General features: G+C 44.5%; 2 protein-coding genes across 2 annotated transcripts; both read left to right on the forward strand.

Moving 5' to 3' along the window:
* Nucleotides 1–14,933: 14,933 nt before the first annotated feature.
* LOC112639966 lies at nt 14,934–17,025 on the forward strand. The gene is made up of 2 exons (XM_025415543.1): nt 14,934–15,673; nt 15,720–17,025. The coding sequence occupies exons 1-2, from the start codon at nt 14,934–14,936 to the stop codon at nt 17,023–17,025; spliced, it is 2,046 nt and encodes a 681-aa protein (XP_025271328.1).
* Nucleotides 17,026–17,081: 56 nt separating this feature from the next.
* Nucleotides 17,082–19,873, forward strand: LOC112639967. Its single transcript, XM_025415544.1, has 2 exons — nt 17,082–18,032; nt 18,116–19,873. Exons 1-2 carry the CDS (start codon nt 17,082–17,084, stop codon nt 19,871–19,873), a joined length of 2,709 nt encoding a protein of 902 aa, XP_025271329.1.
* The last annotated feature ends 369 nt before the right edge of the window (nt 19,874–20,242 follow it).

Genomic DNA, 20,242 nt, shown 5'->3' on the forward strand with positions numbered 1-20,242 from the left:
AACGCGATATCCGAAACCGACGTAGCGCAACCCCGCACTATGTATCATTAAAAGAAGCGCGAACAATGATTCCCGAGTTTGATGGAACGGCGCGACATAAATTACAGGAATTCTTAAACGCCTGTACGTACGCGGTACAAAATATTAATCTCGCGGACGAAGAATCGTTAATTCAAGCAATCTTATATACTAAATTAAAAGGTAAAGCCATGCAAGATTTCGAAACGCGAGACATCCAAACATTTGAAGAATTAAAAACACAACTCGAAACTTGCTATCAAGCAAAACAAAGCACAACACACTTACAAATAGAATTCAATTCTTTAAAACAAAAGTCGAGCGAAACCGCTCATGCATTCGACCAACGTGTCGATATACTAGCCATGAAACTATATGAGTCCATGTAGAAGGGGAAGAACGGCCTCCTTCATTTAAACAAGCAATACAAGAAACCATTAAAAAACAAGCGCTAATAAATTTTCAAATCGGATTACGCGACGAATTAAAAATTCTTGTGCGATCACAACGATATACTTCGCTCCAAGAAGCGATAAATGGCGCGAGCGCGGAGGAGAAGCTTATCGGCCCGTCTGTAACACGAGCATCCGGTTTCTCTAATAAAAATAAATTCGACGCTAAACATATGCGACCAACTCGAGATACCAACATACAATGTTATAAATGCGGAAAATCTGGACACTACGAACGCGATTATCGTAGCAGTAATAAATATACATTACTAAAACCGGAAAAATCCACGCCAATAAATACTCTGAATAAATTTTGCAAATATTGTAAAAAGACCGGACACATCCGTGAGGAATGCTGGAGTTTGAACGGACATCCTAAAATAAATAGCACTAATAACTAATAATTCCAAGCCGGTTAATAAAATTGTAACGTTCCGATTTTCCGGAGATTAGATTGCGGATAAACTCGTCGGATTCGGGGTAATAAATGGTGAGCGAATTGTGAGTAAAAAAAAGAACTGATTTATTCAGATAGAATGCGTGTGTACAAGTTGTGTGTATCTCGCTGCGAGTGTAAATGTAAGCGTGTTCGAGTGTATAAATGTATGCGTTGCGAGTATAAAAGTGAGCGTGTTCGAGTGTATAAACGTCTCAATGCGCGTGCAAAATGCAGTTGGTTAAATGCGCCAGTATAACTGCGGTTCGTAAATCGAATGAATCCGCTGGTACTATTCGTGTGTATAAAAACGTTATTTTGACGCGCGCGGATATGCGCTCAGAATCAGTCGAAGACCTCGCATTGTTTGCACGGTGTTTTTGCCGCGTTTCTTGCGCGGGGAATCCCGTCGTTCCGGGAATCCCGTGTACGGAGAAAAAGCTGGTGGGTTCCGTGAAATAATACGCTATTTCCGCGAACGGGAATATCGCGCTGATAATTCTGGATCGTATTTCAAAATAGCTGGCCTCGAGAACTCTCGATCGAGACGGCTCTGAACTCCACCTTCCGTGGGTTTTGCCAGCCGGGATGTGGAGGAGCGGATGGAGGCAGTACCCCACGCGATAGCGAGAACTCTCGGCTCTTACAAGTTGGATTATCTATCTTCCATTTATTATATGTAACTCGAATTAAACCAGGTAACTCATAAGTTAATAAGAAATCTGAATAATGATTGTTTCTTAGATTGGCTGTTAGTGAGTAGGTTTTGAGACAAAGACATCGACAACTAGAGTCACGTTTCAACGATAAATATTCATTATTTATTATCTTTACCTAATAAATAGTTATACAGGGCGATCCCGAAAAACCTTCCGTCTTTAAAATGACGTATTCCTGACACTATTCTAAGACAATTTTTTCTTTACCAAAATTTGATTTGAAGCGTAGTTTTTGAGTTATAAGCAAAAATAGTTAGTAAATCACGCGTCGAGTACAGGAGGCAGGCAGGGGCGGCCCGGCGCGCCGTGAACGCGGGCGCAGCTGATCGCCCGACAGGCGATTACCACTGCATGAGTCACTAACTATTTTATCTTATAACATAAAATTATGCTTTAAATAAAATTTTAAAGAAGAAAATGTCTTAGAATTATATCAGGAATACGTGTTCCTTAAAATAATGTTAATTATTAAAAGTTATTCCGGATCGCCGACCGTCGAACGCTGTAATCAGCTGATTGCTACATGCGATGTGTGTATGGTGGAGTGTGTGCGTAAAAGAGAGAGAGAGAGAGAGAGAGAGAGAGAGAGAGAGGAAGGGTAAGGGTGAGAAGGTTTTAGCCGATTGTTCGTCTTATCTCGCGTCAATCACGCGCCACGCGCAAGGCGTTTATTGTTAGATGTCGCGTGTCGCGTTTCTGGCAACACATAACCCTCGTGGTAGCGCAGTCTCCGCGGTCCGTCGCTTCGCGTCGAGTCATGTGTTCTCTCGCATTCGCGTTTCTTTTAAAGTAATTTTAAGTCTCGATAAAACGATGTGAATCGAGTGAGTAATAAACAGTAAACTCGTTATCGCGTAATCTGTGTCAATCGAGTGTAAGAGTGTTTCGAAGTGAGAAAGTTTCGATGTGCCGCGCATCTCTAACAATCAGCGGTGCAGCGATCTAATAATCGTGCAGCAGTTACAACAATACGTAGCATGAAGATTCGCTACGCTGCTACCAGGTGAGTGAGCAATAAGTAAGCAGAGTAAGTGAGTGAGTGAGTGAGAGAATGAGTGACTAAATGACAGAGTGTTGTAAAAGAGAGAGAGAAAAAAGTGTATGCGTACGTGCGTGCGTGTGTATGAATGTCTGTCCCTTTTACCCTTCCTCCCTCTCTCTCTCTCTTTCTCTCTCTCTCTCTCTCTCTTTCTCTCTCTCTCTCTCTCTTTTACGCACACTCCGCCATACACACATCGCATGTAGCAATCAGCTGATTACAGCGTTCGACGGTCGGCGATCCGGAATAACTTTTAATAATTAACATTATTTTAAGGAACACGTATTCCTGATGTAATTCTAAGACATTTTCTTCTTTAAAGCTCAAAATTTTATTTAAAGCATAATTTTATGTTATAAGATAAAATAGTTAGTGACTCATGCAGTGATAATCGCTTGTCGGGCGATCAGCTGCGCCCGCGCTCGCGGCGCGCCGGGCCGCCCCTGCCTGCCTTCTGTACCCGACGCGTGATTTACTAACTATTTCTGCTTATAACTCAAAAACTACGCTTCAAATCAAATTTTGCTAAAGAAAAAATTGTCTTATAATAGTGTCAGGAATACGTCATTTTAAAGACGGAAGGTTTTTCGGGATCGCCCTGTATAACATTGTTCGTCATTTGAGTTAACTAACTCTTAACAGTATAAATTGAATATTATTATATGTAAGTTTATATTCCTTCTTTCCTTTTCTTATTGTCTAATTAATATTAGTAAATAGCTCAAGCCAAAGAACTAAAATATAAGTACAATAATTTCGATATACTGCATGATTTTATTATCTTGTATGAGAAGAAACCATGTGTATTTTATCTGTATGTGTTTCAGTTATAAGACTCGATTACATTTTCTCCTTTTGTTTACAACCATAAACAAAAATAGGCACTTATGATTCGCTAAACAGTTACCATTGCCGTAACATATTTTGGTCCTTCGAGTCGGATCTATAGATACATAAGGTAAAAGTCCCCATTATGAGACATATTTCAAGGTAGGTTGGACAGTTTCACTATTTGAAAATGTATTTAAGAAAAAAATACCATTTGAATTGTATTATACAATTGTTCTATGATTATTGGACTGGTATTTTATGTTGAAACTCAATTTTAACTAAAAAATAAATGAAAATATACAATTTTTGTAAGCAACCTTTATGACCCCTTTTATGAGACAGTTTAAAGACATATGTCCCTGGTGTCTCATGAAAGAGGTCCCTATTTATGAGACAGGTGAAAAATATACAACACAATTTTTATATTAAATTTTTATTAGTATGAGATCATTTTTTATATAAAATAAGTAATTTAAATATTTTTAAAACAACAAATTAAAATTATTTCCCAGAGAAAACGATTATTTTACAAAAGTAATTTATTTTTCTTCTTTGATTTTTTTTGAATTGCCTTAACTTGTTCCATTAACGCATTTTTTTCTTCCTGTAATCGTTTCTTTTTCTGTTTCTTCTCCTCTTGCTGTTTTTTCAAACTCTCTTTTTTCAATTGCAGTGTATACCATTCATCGGAAATCCCAACCGAAGGTAATTTGGACTTGCCGGTTTTTTCTATTCGACATCTTTTTTTTTTAGGTAAATATTCAACAGGTAAAGTAAAAACCTCCTTGAATGGTGTTTTAGGCGAATTATCTGAGATTAAAGATTGTAAAAATCTTATCAAATAGCTATTTAATTATAAATAATTCTTCAAGTTCTAAAAATTTTTAATTTTCATTAATCGAATCAAAACTAACACAACGCGACATTCATACATACCTGGCTGATGATTCTGGTTAACGGGACAGTTTTCAATTGTAAGTCGTCCATTACTGGGATCTTTTTTTTTAAATAAATTTAAATTGCTATTATCAGAAGGAACTATCGAATCTATACGGGGTAAGTGACAATTGCTAACAGTCTCCGGCGTGTGATTAGTATCACTCAATGGTTCGTCATTAATTATCTGAATTGGTAGATCATATACAACTTCATAAGTATAATTATTATCAACAACATTATTTTGGTCGCATCTTAACATTACATTCGTCATGTTAAGATGCTCGTTAAAAATAATAAGAGGTTGCAATCTTTCATCACTATTTATAATATCAGCATGTGTTTCAAGATTTGGTGAATCTTCTTCATCATTTGTATATGTTTTATTTATGAAGGGATTAATCCCTGGTTCAATACCTTCATATAGTTCTTGTTGATTAGTACGCATCCTATTTTTCAAATGATCTAGAATACTACGGTCTTTTAAAACTTCATTTTTGGTTACTACTGGCTTCTGTTTCGTAGTTTCACCTATTATTAAAATAATGTATACGTGTACGATAAAAAGAATTTATATCAAAATTTTCAATCCAATTTTCTACAAAAAAAAGTAATTGATATTTTCAACTACAAAAAAAAAGTAATTAATATTAATAGTCAACAATTTATAATAAGTAGATTAAATTAATCTTATCTTTAAAATTGATTTCGAATATAAAAAATTGTAAAAGAAAATTATAAATATAAAATTTGAGAAAATTAATTGTAAATATTAATTGTAAATAAAGTAAAAAAATATTTGAGGTTATAATTAATAATTGTAAAATTAATTTATCGAATTATTAGTTTTAAATACCCGTCGATTTTTTATAAATGTCAAACCAGTAATCAAACAAGGCTTTTTTTTCAATATCACCGGTCCACGATCCATTGCTTGCTGCCTCTTTAAAATCAGAAAGTGTTTCCGCAGGTAAATTATCCTCGAACAGTAAAAATCCTTGTTTTTCAGTAACTTTGTAACGTTCCGTTTTCCTGGAGATTAAATTACGGATAAACTCGTCGGATTCGGGGTAATAAATGGTGAGCGAATTGCGATGTAAAAGAAAAGAAGGTATTTATTCAAATTGATTAAGCGTGTGTACAGGTAGAGTGCGTATCTCGCTGCGATTATGAGTGTGAGCGTGTTCGAGTGTATAACGGTTTGCGTGGCGCGTATAAATGTGAGCGTGTTCGCTGTATAAACTGTTTAAATGCGCGTGCAGAATGCAGGTGGTTGAATGCGCCGGTATAATCGTGGTGCGTAAACTCGATTTCTCGCTGGTATAATACGCGTGTATAAAAACGTTGTTTTGACGCGTGCGGATATGCGCTCGGTATCGGTCGAAGACCTCGCGTTGTTATGACGGTGTTTTTGTCGCGTTTCTTGCACGGAGAATCCCGTCGTTCCGGGAATCCCGTGTACGAAGAACGAGCCGGTGGATTCCGAGAAACAACAAGTTATTTTCGCGAAATAATATGCGGTCTCCGCGAATTGAAATATCGCGCGAATAATGTTGGAATCGCGTTTGAGAACAGCTGGCCTCGAGAACTCTCGATCGGGGCGGCTCTGAACTCCACCTTCCGTGGGTTTTGCCAGCCGGGATGTGGAGGAGCGGATGGAGGCAGTACCCCGCGCGATAGCGAGAACTCTCGGCTTAGGCTGAGCACTCTCAACCTATTTGATCGGGGCGGTAGTGCCGGTTTTCAGGTGTCTGGTAAATTCTCTTGAGCGTACAGCTTAGAGCGGAACAGGAGAATGTAATGTATTAGCCGAAACACGGCCTTTTTATACCGGCTAATTACCCGCGTCGGCGCGCGGCGGTTTACCCCTTCCGAACGGGTTAATTGCGGTACGGTACGGTCGGGCCCGTTCGGAGGGATTCGGGTTTGCGCCGAGCGCGGGTTTTCGCCGGTCGGTCGGTCGGGCCGCGTCGGCTTCGTTCGGCAATTCTCGGCCGTTTTGGATTTTTACAACGGCCCCGGTTTTATAAGTATTAAAATGTGGGCGCACCGCGCCCCTGCCTCTGCCCGGCGGGTGTTCTGCCGGGCGGCAGCTTCCGGCGATGTTGTTGCCGGGAATTCGGAACGGTGCATCGGAGTGCACCGTTACATCACCCCCCACGTTAAATATGCCCGAATCGGGCATCCGCTTCGGTCGGTCGGTTGGTTGGGCGGGTGGATGCCTGGTCGACGGCTCTGTTTACAAAAACAAACGGTTTTCATCCATTATTAAGCCGCGCGTGGTGGAATGCGGCGGCAGTAACGCACCCTGCCATCGCGGGTGAATCGAATAATCCACCGTCCGGCAGGTGTTCGCGCCTTGTATCGGTGCGATACGTAGACGGCAAAGTGAGGGACCTCCACGGTGATCCCTGGCTCGACTTCCACGAGGATCGGTGGTGGCGGCAGCGGACCCATTGGTCGCAGGATGGTCGGCGACTCGGCTGGCGCGTCCCCTCGGTTGACTGGCCGGGGTGGCCTTTCATATGGCCGCTGGGCCCTTCGCTGCGGTAGTGGCGGTGGCGGCGTCAGGAAAGCCTCCTGTTTCTGCCGGTTGACTCGGTCGGACCGCTGGATGGTGGTGCCGACTCGAGGTGGCCGCAGCGGTGGTGGTGCGGCAATGCGGGGCGGCGCGGGTTCCTCGGTCCGCGTCGCGAGATTGCTCGCCTCGTACTCCTGCAGTAGAGCGGTTATCTCGTCCAGGATTTCTTGGTTCTGCTCCATCTTCTACGAAGTCTGGCTCAGTTGTCAGCGTTATCGACAAACGAGGTATCAGGCTCGTGATCGATGTCCTCGCTGGGGGGGATAAGGTTGTCATTGCTGTTGTTTTGATGAGCCGTTTTTAAATCCTGTATGTGTACATGCCTTATCCGTTTTCCCCTCTTGCTCTTGAGATCCACAATAACGGGTGAGACGATTTTTTGGATCTCGTATGGCCCGCTGAACTTGGGCGCCAACTTGGCGTTGTACGCTTCGCTTTTCTTAGAAAGAGGGTGGTCGCGCTTCCACACCCACTCCCCGACGTTCGGTTTCCAAGGCCGACGCCGAAGATCGTAATGGCGTTTCTGGCGCTGGAAAGCTTGCGCCATATGAAGCTTCACCACTTCGTACGCCTCGGTGAGCTTGTTTCGGATGACGTCAGGCGCGTCCGGTGCTGCTGTCTGCGGGTCGGTGTCTTCCGGGGCTTGTATTTCGCGCCCGTAATTGAGGAAAGCCGGCGTGTATCCGGTCGCGTCGTGGAGTGCCGTATTATAGGCGAATTGCAAGGCCGGTATGTGCTCGTCCCAGGCTCGATGATCTTTTTCGATGTACTGGGTGATCATTGTTTTGACGGTGTGGTTCGTTCTCTCGACCGGATTGCAATGCGGCGAATAAGCTGGTATCGTGATATGCCGGACATTCCACGTTCGCAGACGCTCCTCCAGCTGGGTGGATCTTAATTGTGTCCCGTTGTCCGATAGCACGGACTCGGGTCGGCCGTGGCGCAGGAGAATGCGCTCGGTCAGTGCCTTGGTGACGGCGGCGGCGGTAGCTCGGCGCAACGGCATAAGCTCTACCCATTTTGTGAACCGGTCTTGGAGGACGAACAGCCACGTATGTCCCTGGTGCGAACGTGGCAGTGGGCCGACGAGGTCCAGCGTCACTTGTTCCCAGGGTCGGCCGACGTACGTAGAGTGCAGTGCCCCGGCCGGTCGTTGCTGAGCGACCTTGTGGGCCTGGCAGTTCTGGCAGGCTCGTACGTAACCGGCAATTTCGCGCAACATCCCCGGCCAGTAGTACCTCTTGGCGATCCGGGCGATGGTTTTCGCGATGCCCAGGTGCCCGGCGGTGGGGGCGTCGTGGTATTCCTGCAATACCTTCCTCCGGTCCTCCTTGGGTATGCAGCGTTTCCACTGCTCGTCCGGGTGGCTGTCCTTGAAGTCCAGGCTATGGTATATGCAGCTGTCCATCCTGGATGCGGTAATCGGGATACGCGGCGGGGTCATTCTGGACCCCTTCCCGCGTGCGGCGGTACCAGGAGCATTCCTGGCGTCTGGCAGCGCAGGTAGCCGGGTGACGCGACAGTGCGTCTGCGACCCGGTTTAACACCCCGCGACGGTATCGTACGTCGAAATCGTACTGCTGGAGCTCGAACACCCAGCGTCCGAGGCGTCCGGTTGGCGCCTCCATCTTTTGAAGCCATCGTAGGGCCTGATGGTCGGTTACGACGGTAAACGAGTAACCCTCGAAGTAACTCTTCATGCGGCGGATGCCCCAGACGATGGCTAGGCATTCGAGCTCCGTCGCACTGTAATTCCGTTCGGCTGAATTCAAAGTGCGACTCGCGTAGGCGATCACGCGCTCGCCTTCAAAATGTTGCGTTAAGACGGCCCCGAGCCCGGTCGTGCTAGCATCGGTCTGCAGAGAGAAACGGCGGTTGAAATCGGGGCAAGCAAGGACCGGCGCGGAAATCAGCGCGCGTTTTAAGCGATCGAAGGCGGTGGATTCCTCCGGGCCCCACTTCCAACGGGCGTGCTTCTTAGTTAACTGGGTGAGCGGCGCGGCGATCGCGGAGAAATTCGAGATAAACCGTCTGTACCATGACGCCATCCCCACGAACTGACGGATCTGTTTCACGGTCTGTGGTTCTGGCCAACCGGCCACGGCGCGAATTTTCTCGGGATCGGTGCGAATCCCCTCGCGGTCAATGACGTGCCCGAGGTATATGAGGCGGTCCACACAAAAACGGCACTTCTCCGGGTTCAGGCGGAGGCGCGCGTCACATAGACGGCGGAAAGTCTCCCTGAGCAGCTCGAGATGTTTTTCAAATGTTCGGCTAATTACGATGATGTCGTACAAGTAGACGAAGACGTGCGGTTCTAACTCGGGCCCGAGAACCGAGTCTAACAGTCGTTGAAAAGTGGCAGGCGCGGAGTGTAGTCCGAATGGCATAACCGTGAATTGGTAGAGCCCTTTACCCGGTATGGTGAAAGCGGTAACGGGTCGACTTCTCGGGGTCAGTGGCACCTGCCAATACCCGTCCTTTAAATCCAGGGTGGACAGATACCGGGCCCCCCTCAACTTGTCTAGAGTCGCGGTAATTTGTGGCAGCGGGTAAGCATCCTTATGGGTCACCTCGTTGACCCGTCGGAAATCGATGCAAAACCGCTGCCGGCCGTCTTTCTTTTTTACGACGACGATGGGCGAACTCCACGGGCTATGCGAGGGTTCGATAACCCCTCGGACCAGCATCTCGTCTACCTCGTTATCGATCACCGCCTGCATCGCCGGATTGCGGGGCCGATATCGTTGTTTGATGGGAGTATCGTCTCTCAATCGGATAGAATGCTGTGCCCGGTCCGTAGGCCCTCTCACCTCCCCGAATTTTCCGAGCTCGTCGTGCAAAAATTCTCGTAGGCGTTCGTTTTCGGCGGGGGTTTTCCCGGCCAAACCCCCGGTGGTGCAACATCGCCCTCGTGCTTGGATCACGTGCCGAGGGGGGGCCGGCGTGCCCAGACGCAACTTGGCCTGGAGGTCTACTCCGATGAAAACTTCACCGGAGAGACGCGGCATAATCGCGAACGTGTGTGTGGTCTTTCGTCCCGACACCTCGACCGGCAAGGTGATTGTCCCCGCGGTGGTGGCTTCCTGGTCATCGGCCAGCTGGATCTGGCCCTCGTCGGAGGTGACCTTGAAACCCCGTCGTCCGAGGGTCTCGGCGATTTCGTCGTTGATGAGCGATGTTTCGGACCCGGAGTCGATCAGGGCGTCGCACGTCAGATCCCCGATCGTAATACATATATGCGGTCGCGGCGTAAAACTTATGCGGGGCTGGGAGTGGCGTCGACCTGTGTTCCTCCCGCCCCGTCGCCTTTTCCCGCCAGGGGATGGCACTGCGAGGTGAGCACCCCGTCCCGTCCGCACTGGGAACAGAATTTCTTCGCGGGCCGCTTGCACTGGCGGCGGGTATGCCCGCGTTGTTTGCACCGCCAGCAGCACTCGGTTTTGCTATACGCGGCGGCCACTACGGGCTTCACTTCGGCCTTCTCCCTCTTCGCGGCCTCCTGCCGTTCTTTCACCAAATCCTCGTGCTCGCGGGCTTGCGCCTGTAGCTCGGCGATGCTACCGAAATCCGCGCTACGGATATAAAATTTATACTCTGGGTGCATGTGGCTGTACAAGTATTCGAGCTGCTCAAACGAAGAGAAACCGCCCAAACGGCGCATCAGCGTCATCATCACCGTGGAGTACTGCGCGAATGTCTCGTGGGCCCCCTGGTGCTTATTCTCAATTTCGCGACGCAAGGAAGCCACGTAACGATGGGGCAGGAACTGCAGTCGGAACGCGGCCTCAAAGTCCTGCCACGTGAGCCAGCCGCCTCGATGGTTGCGATACCATAAAAGGGCATCCCCCCGTAGCAACTCCGATAAACCGCGCAGAATTTGCTCCGCCGTGATCTGATAGTTATCGCGGAGCTCGGCCAGGCGTTCCAAGAACGCGGCGGGATCACGGCCGTCGAAGTGACAACCGCTCTTCCGCAGCTGGTTGATTACCCGATTATCGGGCAAGGCCGGCGCTGCACCGTCGATAGGCGCGTCGCGGACGATAGGAGACGGGGCCGATAGGATGACCTGGGGGTATGCAAAAGAAGATGCCCCATGGTCATGAGGATCAGTCGTCAAATCATCCGGATTCGCGTCCGCGTACTCCCGCATCCGTCGGCGAATTTCATCGAGAGTGCCCGTGCTCTCTATGCCGTAACCTGCGGCTAGCACGGCCAGTTGCTCCTTCGGGAGCGCATACAACCACGACTTCATGCTGAAATATTCGTACAACTCGCTTTTACACCTGTCGAATGCTCACGCAAACGGTCCCTGTTCGGGCGCCAATGTAACGTTCCGTTTTCCCGGAGATTAAATTACGGATAAACTCGTCGGATTCGGGGTAATAAATGGTGAGCGAATTGCGATGTAAAAGAAAAGAAAGTATTTATTCAAATTGATTAAGCGTGTGTACAGGTAGAGTGCGTATCTCGCTGCGATTATGAGTGTGAGCGTGTTCGAGTGTATAACGGTTTGCGTGGCGCGTATAAATGTGAGCGTGTTCGCTGTATAAACTGTTTAAATGCGCGTGCAGAATGCAGGTGGTTGAATGCGCTGGTATAATCGTGGTGCGTAAACTCGATTTCTCGCTGGTATAATACGCGTGTATAAAAACGTTGTTTTGACGCGTGCGGATATGCGCTCGGTATCGGTCGAAGACCTCGCGTTGTTATGACGGTGTTTTTGTCGCGTTTCTTGCACGGAGAATCCCGTCGTTCCGGGAATCCCGTATACGAAGAACGAGCCGGTGGATTCCGAGAAACAACAAGTTATTTTCGCGAAATAATATGCGGTCTCCGCGAATTGAAATATCGCGCGAATAATGTTGGAATCGCGTTTGAGAACAGCTGGCCTCGAGAACTCTCGATCGGGGCGGCTCTGAACTCCACCTTCCGTGGGTTTTGCCAGCCGGGATGTGGAGGAGCGGATGGAGGCAGTACCCCGCGCGATAGCGAGAACTCTCGGCTTAGGCTGAGCACTCTCAACCTATTTGATCGGGGCGGTAGTGCCGATTTTCAGGTGTCTGGTAAATTCTCTTGAGCGTACAGCTTAGAGCGGAACAGGAGAATGTAATGTATTAGCCGAAACACGGCCTTTTTATACCGGCTAATTACCTGCGTCGGCGCGCGGCGGTTTACCCCTTCCGAACGGGTTAATTGCGGTACGGTACGGTCGGGCCCGTTCGGAGGGATTCGGGTTTGCGCCGAGCGCGGGTTTTCGCCGGTCGGTCGGTCGGGCCGCGTCGGCTTCGCTCGGCAATTCTCGGCCAATTTTGGATTTTTACAACGGCCCCGGTTTTATAAGTATTAAAATGTGGGCGCACCGCGCCCCTGCCTCTGCCCGGCGGGTATTCTGCCGGGCGGCAGCTTCCGGCGATGTTGTTGCCGGGAATTCGGAACGGTGCATCGGAGTGCACCGTTACAACTTCATTAGAATTTTCGGTGTTATCATTCTCGAGAGTTCGTTTAGATTTTTTCCCCTTATTTAAAATATCATAATCTACTGCTTTAGCATCGAATGGATGGAGCCCTGATCCTCGAAAACTACTTTGAACTACTTTCTCTGCATTAGGCATATTATCTAAGCTATATTGAAGAATAAGGGGAAAATTTTCTTTTGTGACTTGTGTAACACCCTGCTGACTTCCATTTCGGCACACACTTTTTCCATGTTTCTTTAAATGGATGAAAGAACGAAATATCAAGAGGTTGCATGATGTGAGTGGAATTTGGCGGTAACATAATCAACTCTATCTGTTTTTCACGACAAAAATTTACTAATGGTAAATTGAGGTGAGATGAGTGATTATCCATGTAAAGAATGACGGGAAATTAAGTATTTTCTTTCACCAGCCAAGGATAAAACACATTTGTAATGTACTCGTAGAATGTTTCAGTTGTCATCCAGCCATTATCAGATATACCAATACCCCAGCCTTTCGGAGTATTTTCAATAATTTTCTTTGGTACAGTTTTTTTGTATGAGTACATGAGCATTGGGGGAGCACGAATGCCATCGGCTTTGTACATGAATAATACTGTCAATGCTTCTTTACCTCCATCAACAACTTTGTACACTGCACGAGTTCCCTTCGCAGCAAGCACACTCTCAGCATCAGGACATAACTGAATACTGCTTTCATCGCAATTAAAGATTCTGCTGGGCGGAATATTTAATAGATTTTTTTTTGTAAATATTTTTTATTGTTTTTAAACCATTCTTGAAGATCTTCTTGAGTAACTGCCGCTCTACTTGCACTTAATTGTTGCGGTTTTCTAATTGAGAGCTCCGGGTGTCGTTTTCTAAATGCTTCGTACCAATGACGACTAGGACGATCATCGATAAACGGAGTCTCTTTTTCAATAGTTTTTACATACTTCTGTACAGTATCCAACAGCTTACTCTTAGTAACAGGTGCTCCAATCTCTGCTCGATGTAAAACCCACTTGACAATACTATCTTCTTCTTCGTTTGATAAAATTGTTCCAGGGCCGGTTTTACTTTTGGTTTTCTCTGGATCGAGATTTTTTTTCCTTCCTAACGTCGCTACAGGTACACCAAACGCAGCAGCAGCTTTTCTCAAAGAAATCCCCGTATTTTTTATAGCTTCTAAAGCTTTCTCTATATTGTCTTGATTATAATTTATTCTTTTACTTTTCTTTTTCTTTAAATTAATATTATCACAAGTCAACACGTTTTTTTACTGATTTTGTTTTTCTCCTTGATGATTGTGTTGATTTTTTTGCCATGATTATTATAAAAAATTTTTAAATAATTTTTTGTTGTTTTATAATCTGAAACATAAAACAAATTAATAGTTATATAAATGTGGAAAATTTTGTATAAATAAATAACAAAAATTTAAATAAAATGGGTAAAAAATTAGTTTGTAACATCAGCATGCTGTCATAGTTGTAGGTTAGGTTTCTAATTTTACTCCAATAAATGTGATATACTTACTTAAAACGAATAATTTACAGTTATGCACAACAATAACGCTTTAAATTATGAGTGCACACTGCCTTTCGATGAATTATTGTTTATCACTAATAATTATCACTATAAACATTCACTGTCTCAACGAACTGGGACTGCGTATATAAACATACGTCCGTATTGTGCGATACACCTGATAAAGTGTCTCAAAAAACCGGACATGCAAGCAAAAAACTGTAGGTATTATGAGACACTCGAAAATCAAATATTTTTCTCATAAATAACATAAAAATGCTTATTCGGAAGAAATTTACAATTCATAAGCTTTTAATTAATATATAACAATCGTATGAAAGTCGCGAAAACAATGTTTTTTAGCTAAGATGAAAAAGTGGTAGTCAATGTTTCAATCACTTTAAATGTGACTTTGAGTGCAGATTACAAATCTAGCAATTACGAATTTTTTTTTTAAATATCTAATAAATAAATTATAAAACTAATGAATCGCCTTAAAAACTTGATGAAATATGTATGTGTTACATTTTTTATATTTAAGTTTAATTGATCTTTTTTTTTATTTATCGTATATTTCAGTTGTGTATCATAAATGGGGACATTGTCTCATAATGGGGACTTTTACCTTAGTCCGAATACAGTGCAATTTAAGGGAGAGTTATAAGTGTTATCATTTCTAATCTTCAACTACGTCACAATGAGGATCTCTCACATCCAAGGTCGCCTTGAACAGCAACATTCTTTAAGCACGCTCATTGTTCGATCTTTAGAAAGCTTCACTCAAATTCCAACAATTGATCTTACATCTCGTGTGATTAATGCACGTTTAACGTCACTCACCGATAACAAGAACTCATACGAAATCATACTTACTTTACTGACAATATCCACTCTACGACTTACGAACGTTATTTAGAGTGTGTTGACAGAATGAACGCTCATCTTGATTCAGAGGAACAATTGAAAGAAGGTACGTCTTCGACTCAATCTCTGTCTCAATCCACAGCAAATCAATTATCAGTCTCACATCACACAAGATTACCTCGGATCGATCTTCCTAAATTTAACGGTGCTCCATCCGAGTGGCTGTCGTTTAAGGATTTATTCTCATCAATCATCAGAAATATTACGCTCAGTTCTGTAGAAAAACTGCAATATCTAAAGGCCAGCTTGACAGGAACTGCCTCTCATTTACTGAAGAATACGTCATTAACAGCAGACAACTTTCAAAAGGCCTGGGACGATCTTATCTCCTTCTATGAAAACAAACGCCTCTTAGTCAACGCTGCCATACAAGCATTACTATCGTTGAGAAGAATGACAAGGGAATCAGCAACGGATCTTGAATACTTATATACCAATCTCATGCAAATCTTCCGAACGTTAGAGACGTTACAACGACCTGTGGACAAATGGGATGATTTCCTTGTATTTTTAGCAGTGCAACGCCTAGACTCTGACTCTGTTAAGGCGTGGGAACAACATCTAGGCTCTGCCAAGGAACAGCCTACGTGGAAACAGTTTTGTGAATTTTTAGTCACACGATTACTCTCCTTGCAAGCATTTGAAAAATCTCACGGTATCAAGGTTACAACGAAAGCGCAACAAAACACCTTTAAATCACATTTTCAAGCTAAAAATTCAGACATCGGTGACACATCTTCTTCTTCGTGTATTATATGTTCTTCCAAGCACTATCTCGCTAAATGTCCACAGTATATATCAAAGACCACTCAACAACGCTACTCAATCCTCACAAAGCACGGGCGCTGTTACAACTGTTTGGGAGCTCATCGAGTGTCAGACTGTCATTCAACTAAACGGTGCAAAGTGTGGTCGAAAACATCATACCACTATTCATAAACAACCCAGTTTAGATAAACAGGTTGACTCAACAAAAGCGACCACACCACAGGAGACTGTAACAAAATCTAGTTCTTCTCAGGTCTTACATTTGAATATTAATTCAACTCATGCTACCTCATGTGTGTTGCTAGCAACAGCTCAGGTTGTCATCATCAACCAGAAAGGAAGTACCTTACAGATCAGAGCATTGATTGATCAAGGCTCGGAAATTACGTTAATAACCGAAAGAGTAGCCCAGAATTTAAAGCTTTCTAGGTCACATTCATGGATTCCCTTGGTAGGAGTTGGAGGACACTCGTCTTGTAAGACCCGTGGCGTCACATCGTTCAGGATTGTTGCTATTTATGAGAACTCGGAAACACTTGAAGTATCCGCCCATATTCTACCCAAGCTAACCAACTCAATTCCTTCAGTGTCAATTGATATGCATCAATGGCAACATCTTATTGGATTAACTCTGGCAGATCCTCACTTTCTACAACCATTAGCTGTTGATATGATAATTGGAGCTGATGTATACCACCAGATCATCCGTGAGGGGTTAAAGAAAGGACCTATTGACTCTCCTATCGCACAGCTTACTGCCTTTGGGTGGATTATCTCTGGCCCGACCTCGGCGAATCGAACATCACTATTGACCAATAGTTACCATGCCTCTATGGATCAACAATTGTTTGATGTTCTCCGTAAGTTTTGGGAACAACAGGAGGTATGTATTAACAAGAGTTCCTCCCTATCCCCGGAAGAGCAAGCCTGCGAGAAACACTTTCAAGACACACACTCAAGAGACCCACAAGGTCGTTACGTGGTAAGCTTACCGTTTAAGAGGTCTGCTAAAGAGTTAGGTAATTCACGACACAAAGCAGCACGTATGTTGATATCTCTATGGAATAAATTTAACTCAGATACAATTTATGCTCAAGCTTATTCAAAATTCATGACTGAATATAAAGATCTACATCACATGAGGTTGATAGACGATATTCAACCTGAACCTCAACCCAACTTTTACTTACCTCATCACGGCGTATGGAAAGAAAACAGTACGAGACTACTAAGCTTAGAGTTGTCTTTAATGGATCTAGCCGTACAACTTCAAGACTTTCGCTCAATGACATTCTCCACACCGGTCCTAAATTGCAACTCGAATTACTAGATGTACTTATCTGGTTTAGACAGTTTCGATATGTTTTCTCGGCAGATATCGAAAAGATGTATCGTCAGATCAATATCCATCCAAAGGACTGGAAATACCAGCGAGTATTATGGTCAACGTCTGAAGATCATGTTGATACATACAAATTGACAACGGTAACGTACGGCCTGGCGTGCGCTCCATACTTAGCACTCCGTACAATCCTACAACTGGTGGAAGATGAGAAAATGAATTATCCTCTCGCCATTCCTTGTCTCACTAAGGGCAAATATGTGGACGACGTTTTTGGAGGAGCAGAGTCAATTGAAGCAGTGAAAGCACAAGTCGTACAATTAAATCAGCTATGCTTGGCAGGCGGATTTCAATTGCAGAAATGGACAAGTAATCTGGATTCAATACTTGATTCACTACCACGAGGTATACGAGATGATGGATCATCCAAGTTCATCGATCGAACCTCTTGTGTTCAAGTTCTTGGATTAAATTGGCATCCACAATCTGATATGTTTCATTTTATCCTCAACCCTCCAACAAGTCATTCCATTACTAAACGAGCTGTATTGTCTCTTATAGCAAAGTTATTCGACCCATTCGGATTATTATCACCTATCATTATCAAGGCTAAAATTCTTATACAAGAATTATGGACTCAAAGGTTAGACTGGGATGATCCGTTACCAACGCAGTTTGCCGACAAATGGGAGACATTTTTAAGCGAATTATCAGACATTAATCTCATTCATATTCCACGATGGATTGGAAGTAAGCCAGAGCAGCAGATCCAGATTCATGGCTTCTGCGATGCTTCTCAGCAGGCATTTGCGGCTTCGGTTTATCTCCGAACAACTAATGCAGAAACAAAATCCACTGCCATGTTGATTGTATCAAAAACTAAAGTCGCACCATTAAAGAGACTGACCATACCAAGATTAGAATTATCTGGTGCAGTATTACTCACTAAATTAGTCTCTCATATTCTATCAGTTTTAGATCTCAAAGGAGTCTCAGTATTTCTCTGGACGGATTCTTCAGTAACGTTAACGTGGATAAATGGATCTGCATCAAAATGGAAAGATTTCGTTCACAACAGAGTAGTCTATATCCAAGAAACTCTACCACAAGCAAGGTGGAGATTTGTATCTGGAAAAGAGAACCCAGCCGATATTGCTACGAGAGGAGTGTCTCCGTCACAGCTGAACAAATTCACATGCTGTGGGAAGGACCCACGTGGCTGTCTCAATCCCCCGACACTTGGCCTGTTGATTCTGACACCGTTTCGACATCAGACAATTTAGAAGAGCGTCCAGCTCAAATTACCACAGTAACATCAGGTCAGATTTCACATCCGTGGGATTTATTGGCACGATATTCAGATCTCAAGAAGTTGCTACGCATAACAGCTATGTGTATGAGAGCCGCAGAGCGATTTAGACAGTCAATTTCACTGACAAATCCATTAACTGTTTGTGAGATTGACAAAGCAAGGATGTTTTGGATTAAACATATTCAACAAATATACTTCAAACAGGAAATTAGCGTTCTCTCAGGAGGCGCTACTTTACCCAAGTCCAGTCCATTGATTCGTCTTACACCCTTTTTAGATGCAAATGACCTTCTACGAACAGGGGGACGTCTTCAACATTCAAGTTTACCTGAAGATTCTAAGCACTTACTAATATTACCCAAACAGTCTCTCTTTACTGTTTTAATTATCTCAGATGCACATTTGAAAACCCTACATGGAGGGACGCAAATTACTTTGACACATCTACGACAAAATTATTGGATAGTAGGAGGTCGGATTCCAGTAAAGTCTTTCATCCTTAAATGCATTATCTGCACAAGGTACAGGCAAAAACGAGCACAGCAGATTATGGGCCAACTTCCAGAAAAAAGAGTCAATCCTACCATACGTCCATTCTTCAATTCTGGTGTTGACTATGCAGGCCCATTTTCTATCAAGACTTGGAAAGGAAAAAATGCACGACAGTACAAAGCCTATATAGCCGTATTTGTGTGCTACTCAACCTCTGCTTCTCACCTTGAATTAGTTGAATTAGTGACAGATTATTCTTCAGACGCCTTCATTGCGGCGTATAAACGTTTCGCAGTTAGACGCGGTATATGTGCAACACTCTCCAGTGATTGCGGCACCAATCTGATGGGCGCTGACAAAGAGCTACGAAACTTATTTACGGCCTCTTCGAAAGAGTCAGACAAGTTATCGACCTTACTCGCAAATGATGGCACACAATGGATTTTTAATCCACCAAGCGCTCCCCATTTTGGAGGAAAATGGGAGGCGACAGTCAAATCAGTTAAACATCATCTCAAACGCATTGTGGGCAATCAGTTACTCACGTACGAAGAGATGACTACGTTGCTATCACAAATCGAGGCAGTTCTCAATTCGAGACCCTTGAGTCCGCTTTCAGATGATCCTGAGGATCTTTCAGCTTTGACACCAGGCCATTTTTTGGTGGGAGGTGCTCCCACAATTATACCTGAACCTATGCTAAACAATGTTAACTGTTCTAGGTTGTCAAGATGGCAGTTACTTAAACAAATGTTGGACACGTTCTGGTCACGTTGGTCGCAGGAATGTCTCCAAAGATTTCATGATGTATCTAAATGGAACAAGCCAGTACCATCTCTGAAAAAAGATTCACTTGTTCTGGTTGTGGATGAACGGTATCCGCCAGCTAAGTGGCCTCTCGGCCGAGTTATAGACGTTCATCCTGGCGCAGATGGGCATGTCAGAGTTGTTACAGTTCGCACTCAGGCATCTGTTCTCAAACGTCCTATCGTAAAGCTGTGCCCATTACCTATCGAACGAACAGATTCATGAGGAATATTCTTTGACCCCGGTCAACGAAGGCAGGCGGGGAATGTTACGAGATCAGCCCATTAAGATAGAGAGCGCGTCGATCAAACGATCGGATTTTCCATCCGGGACGCCACCGCGCGACACACACGCACAACACCACTCTCTTAGACTGGTGAAGGAGGGAGCAGAGAGGGCCTTCTGGTGGCTGGGGCCTCCTCGGGCTGTGTCGTGGGGCGCGAGCTGGCTTTTGTTTGTCGTTCTGATAAGACGTGACTTATCACGGTTCTCGTGGGTGCAATTTTGTGCAATACGATTTTTCCCAAAGGTGAGATTCTTCGAATCTCTTGATCGGTTATCAATCCAGCACTGGATTATTAAGGCCGATCATCA

This window comes from Camponotus floridanus, unplaced genomic scaffold (assembly GCF_003227725.1).
Source record: "Camponotus floridanus strain SB8 unplaced genomic scaffold, Cflo_v7.5 scaffold122, whole genome shotgun sequence".
In the NCBI taxonomy this organism is placed as follows: domain Eukaryota; kingdom Metazoa; phylum Arthropoda; class Insecta; order Hymenoptera; family Formicidae; genus Camponotus; species Camponotus floridanus.

Excerpts from the sequence above, each read along its gene's own strand:
- LOC112639967 (XM_025415544.1), top strand. The coding sequence starts at position 17,082 with ATGTATCGTCAGATCAATATCCATCCAAAGGACTGGAAATACCAGCGA. Across the intron at positions 18,033-18,115 it reads TAGATCTCAAAGGAGTCTCA|AGTAGTCTATATCCAAGAAA; the intron begins GTATTTCTCTGG and ends CGTTCACAACAG.
- LOC112639966 (XM_025415543.1), top strand. The coding sequence starts at position 14,934 with ATGAACGCTCATCTTGATTCAGAGGAACAATTGAAAGAAGGTACGTCT. Across the intron at positions 15,674-15,719 it reads GGTGACACATCTTCTTCTTC|TATATATCAAAGACCACTCA; the intron begins GTGTATTATATG and ends AAATGTCCACAG.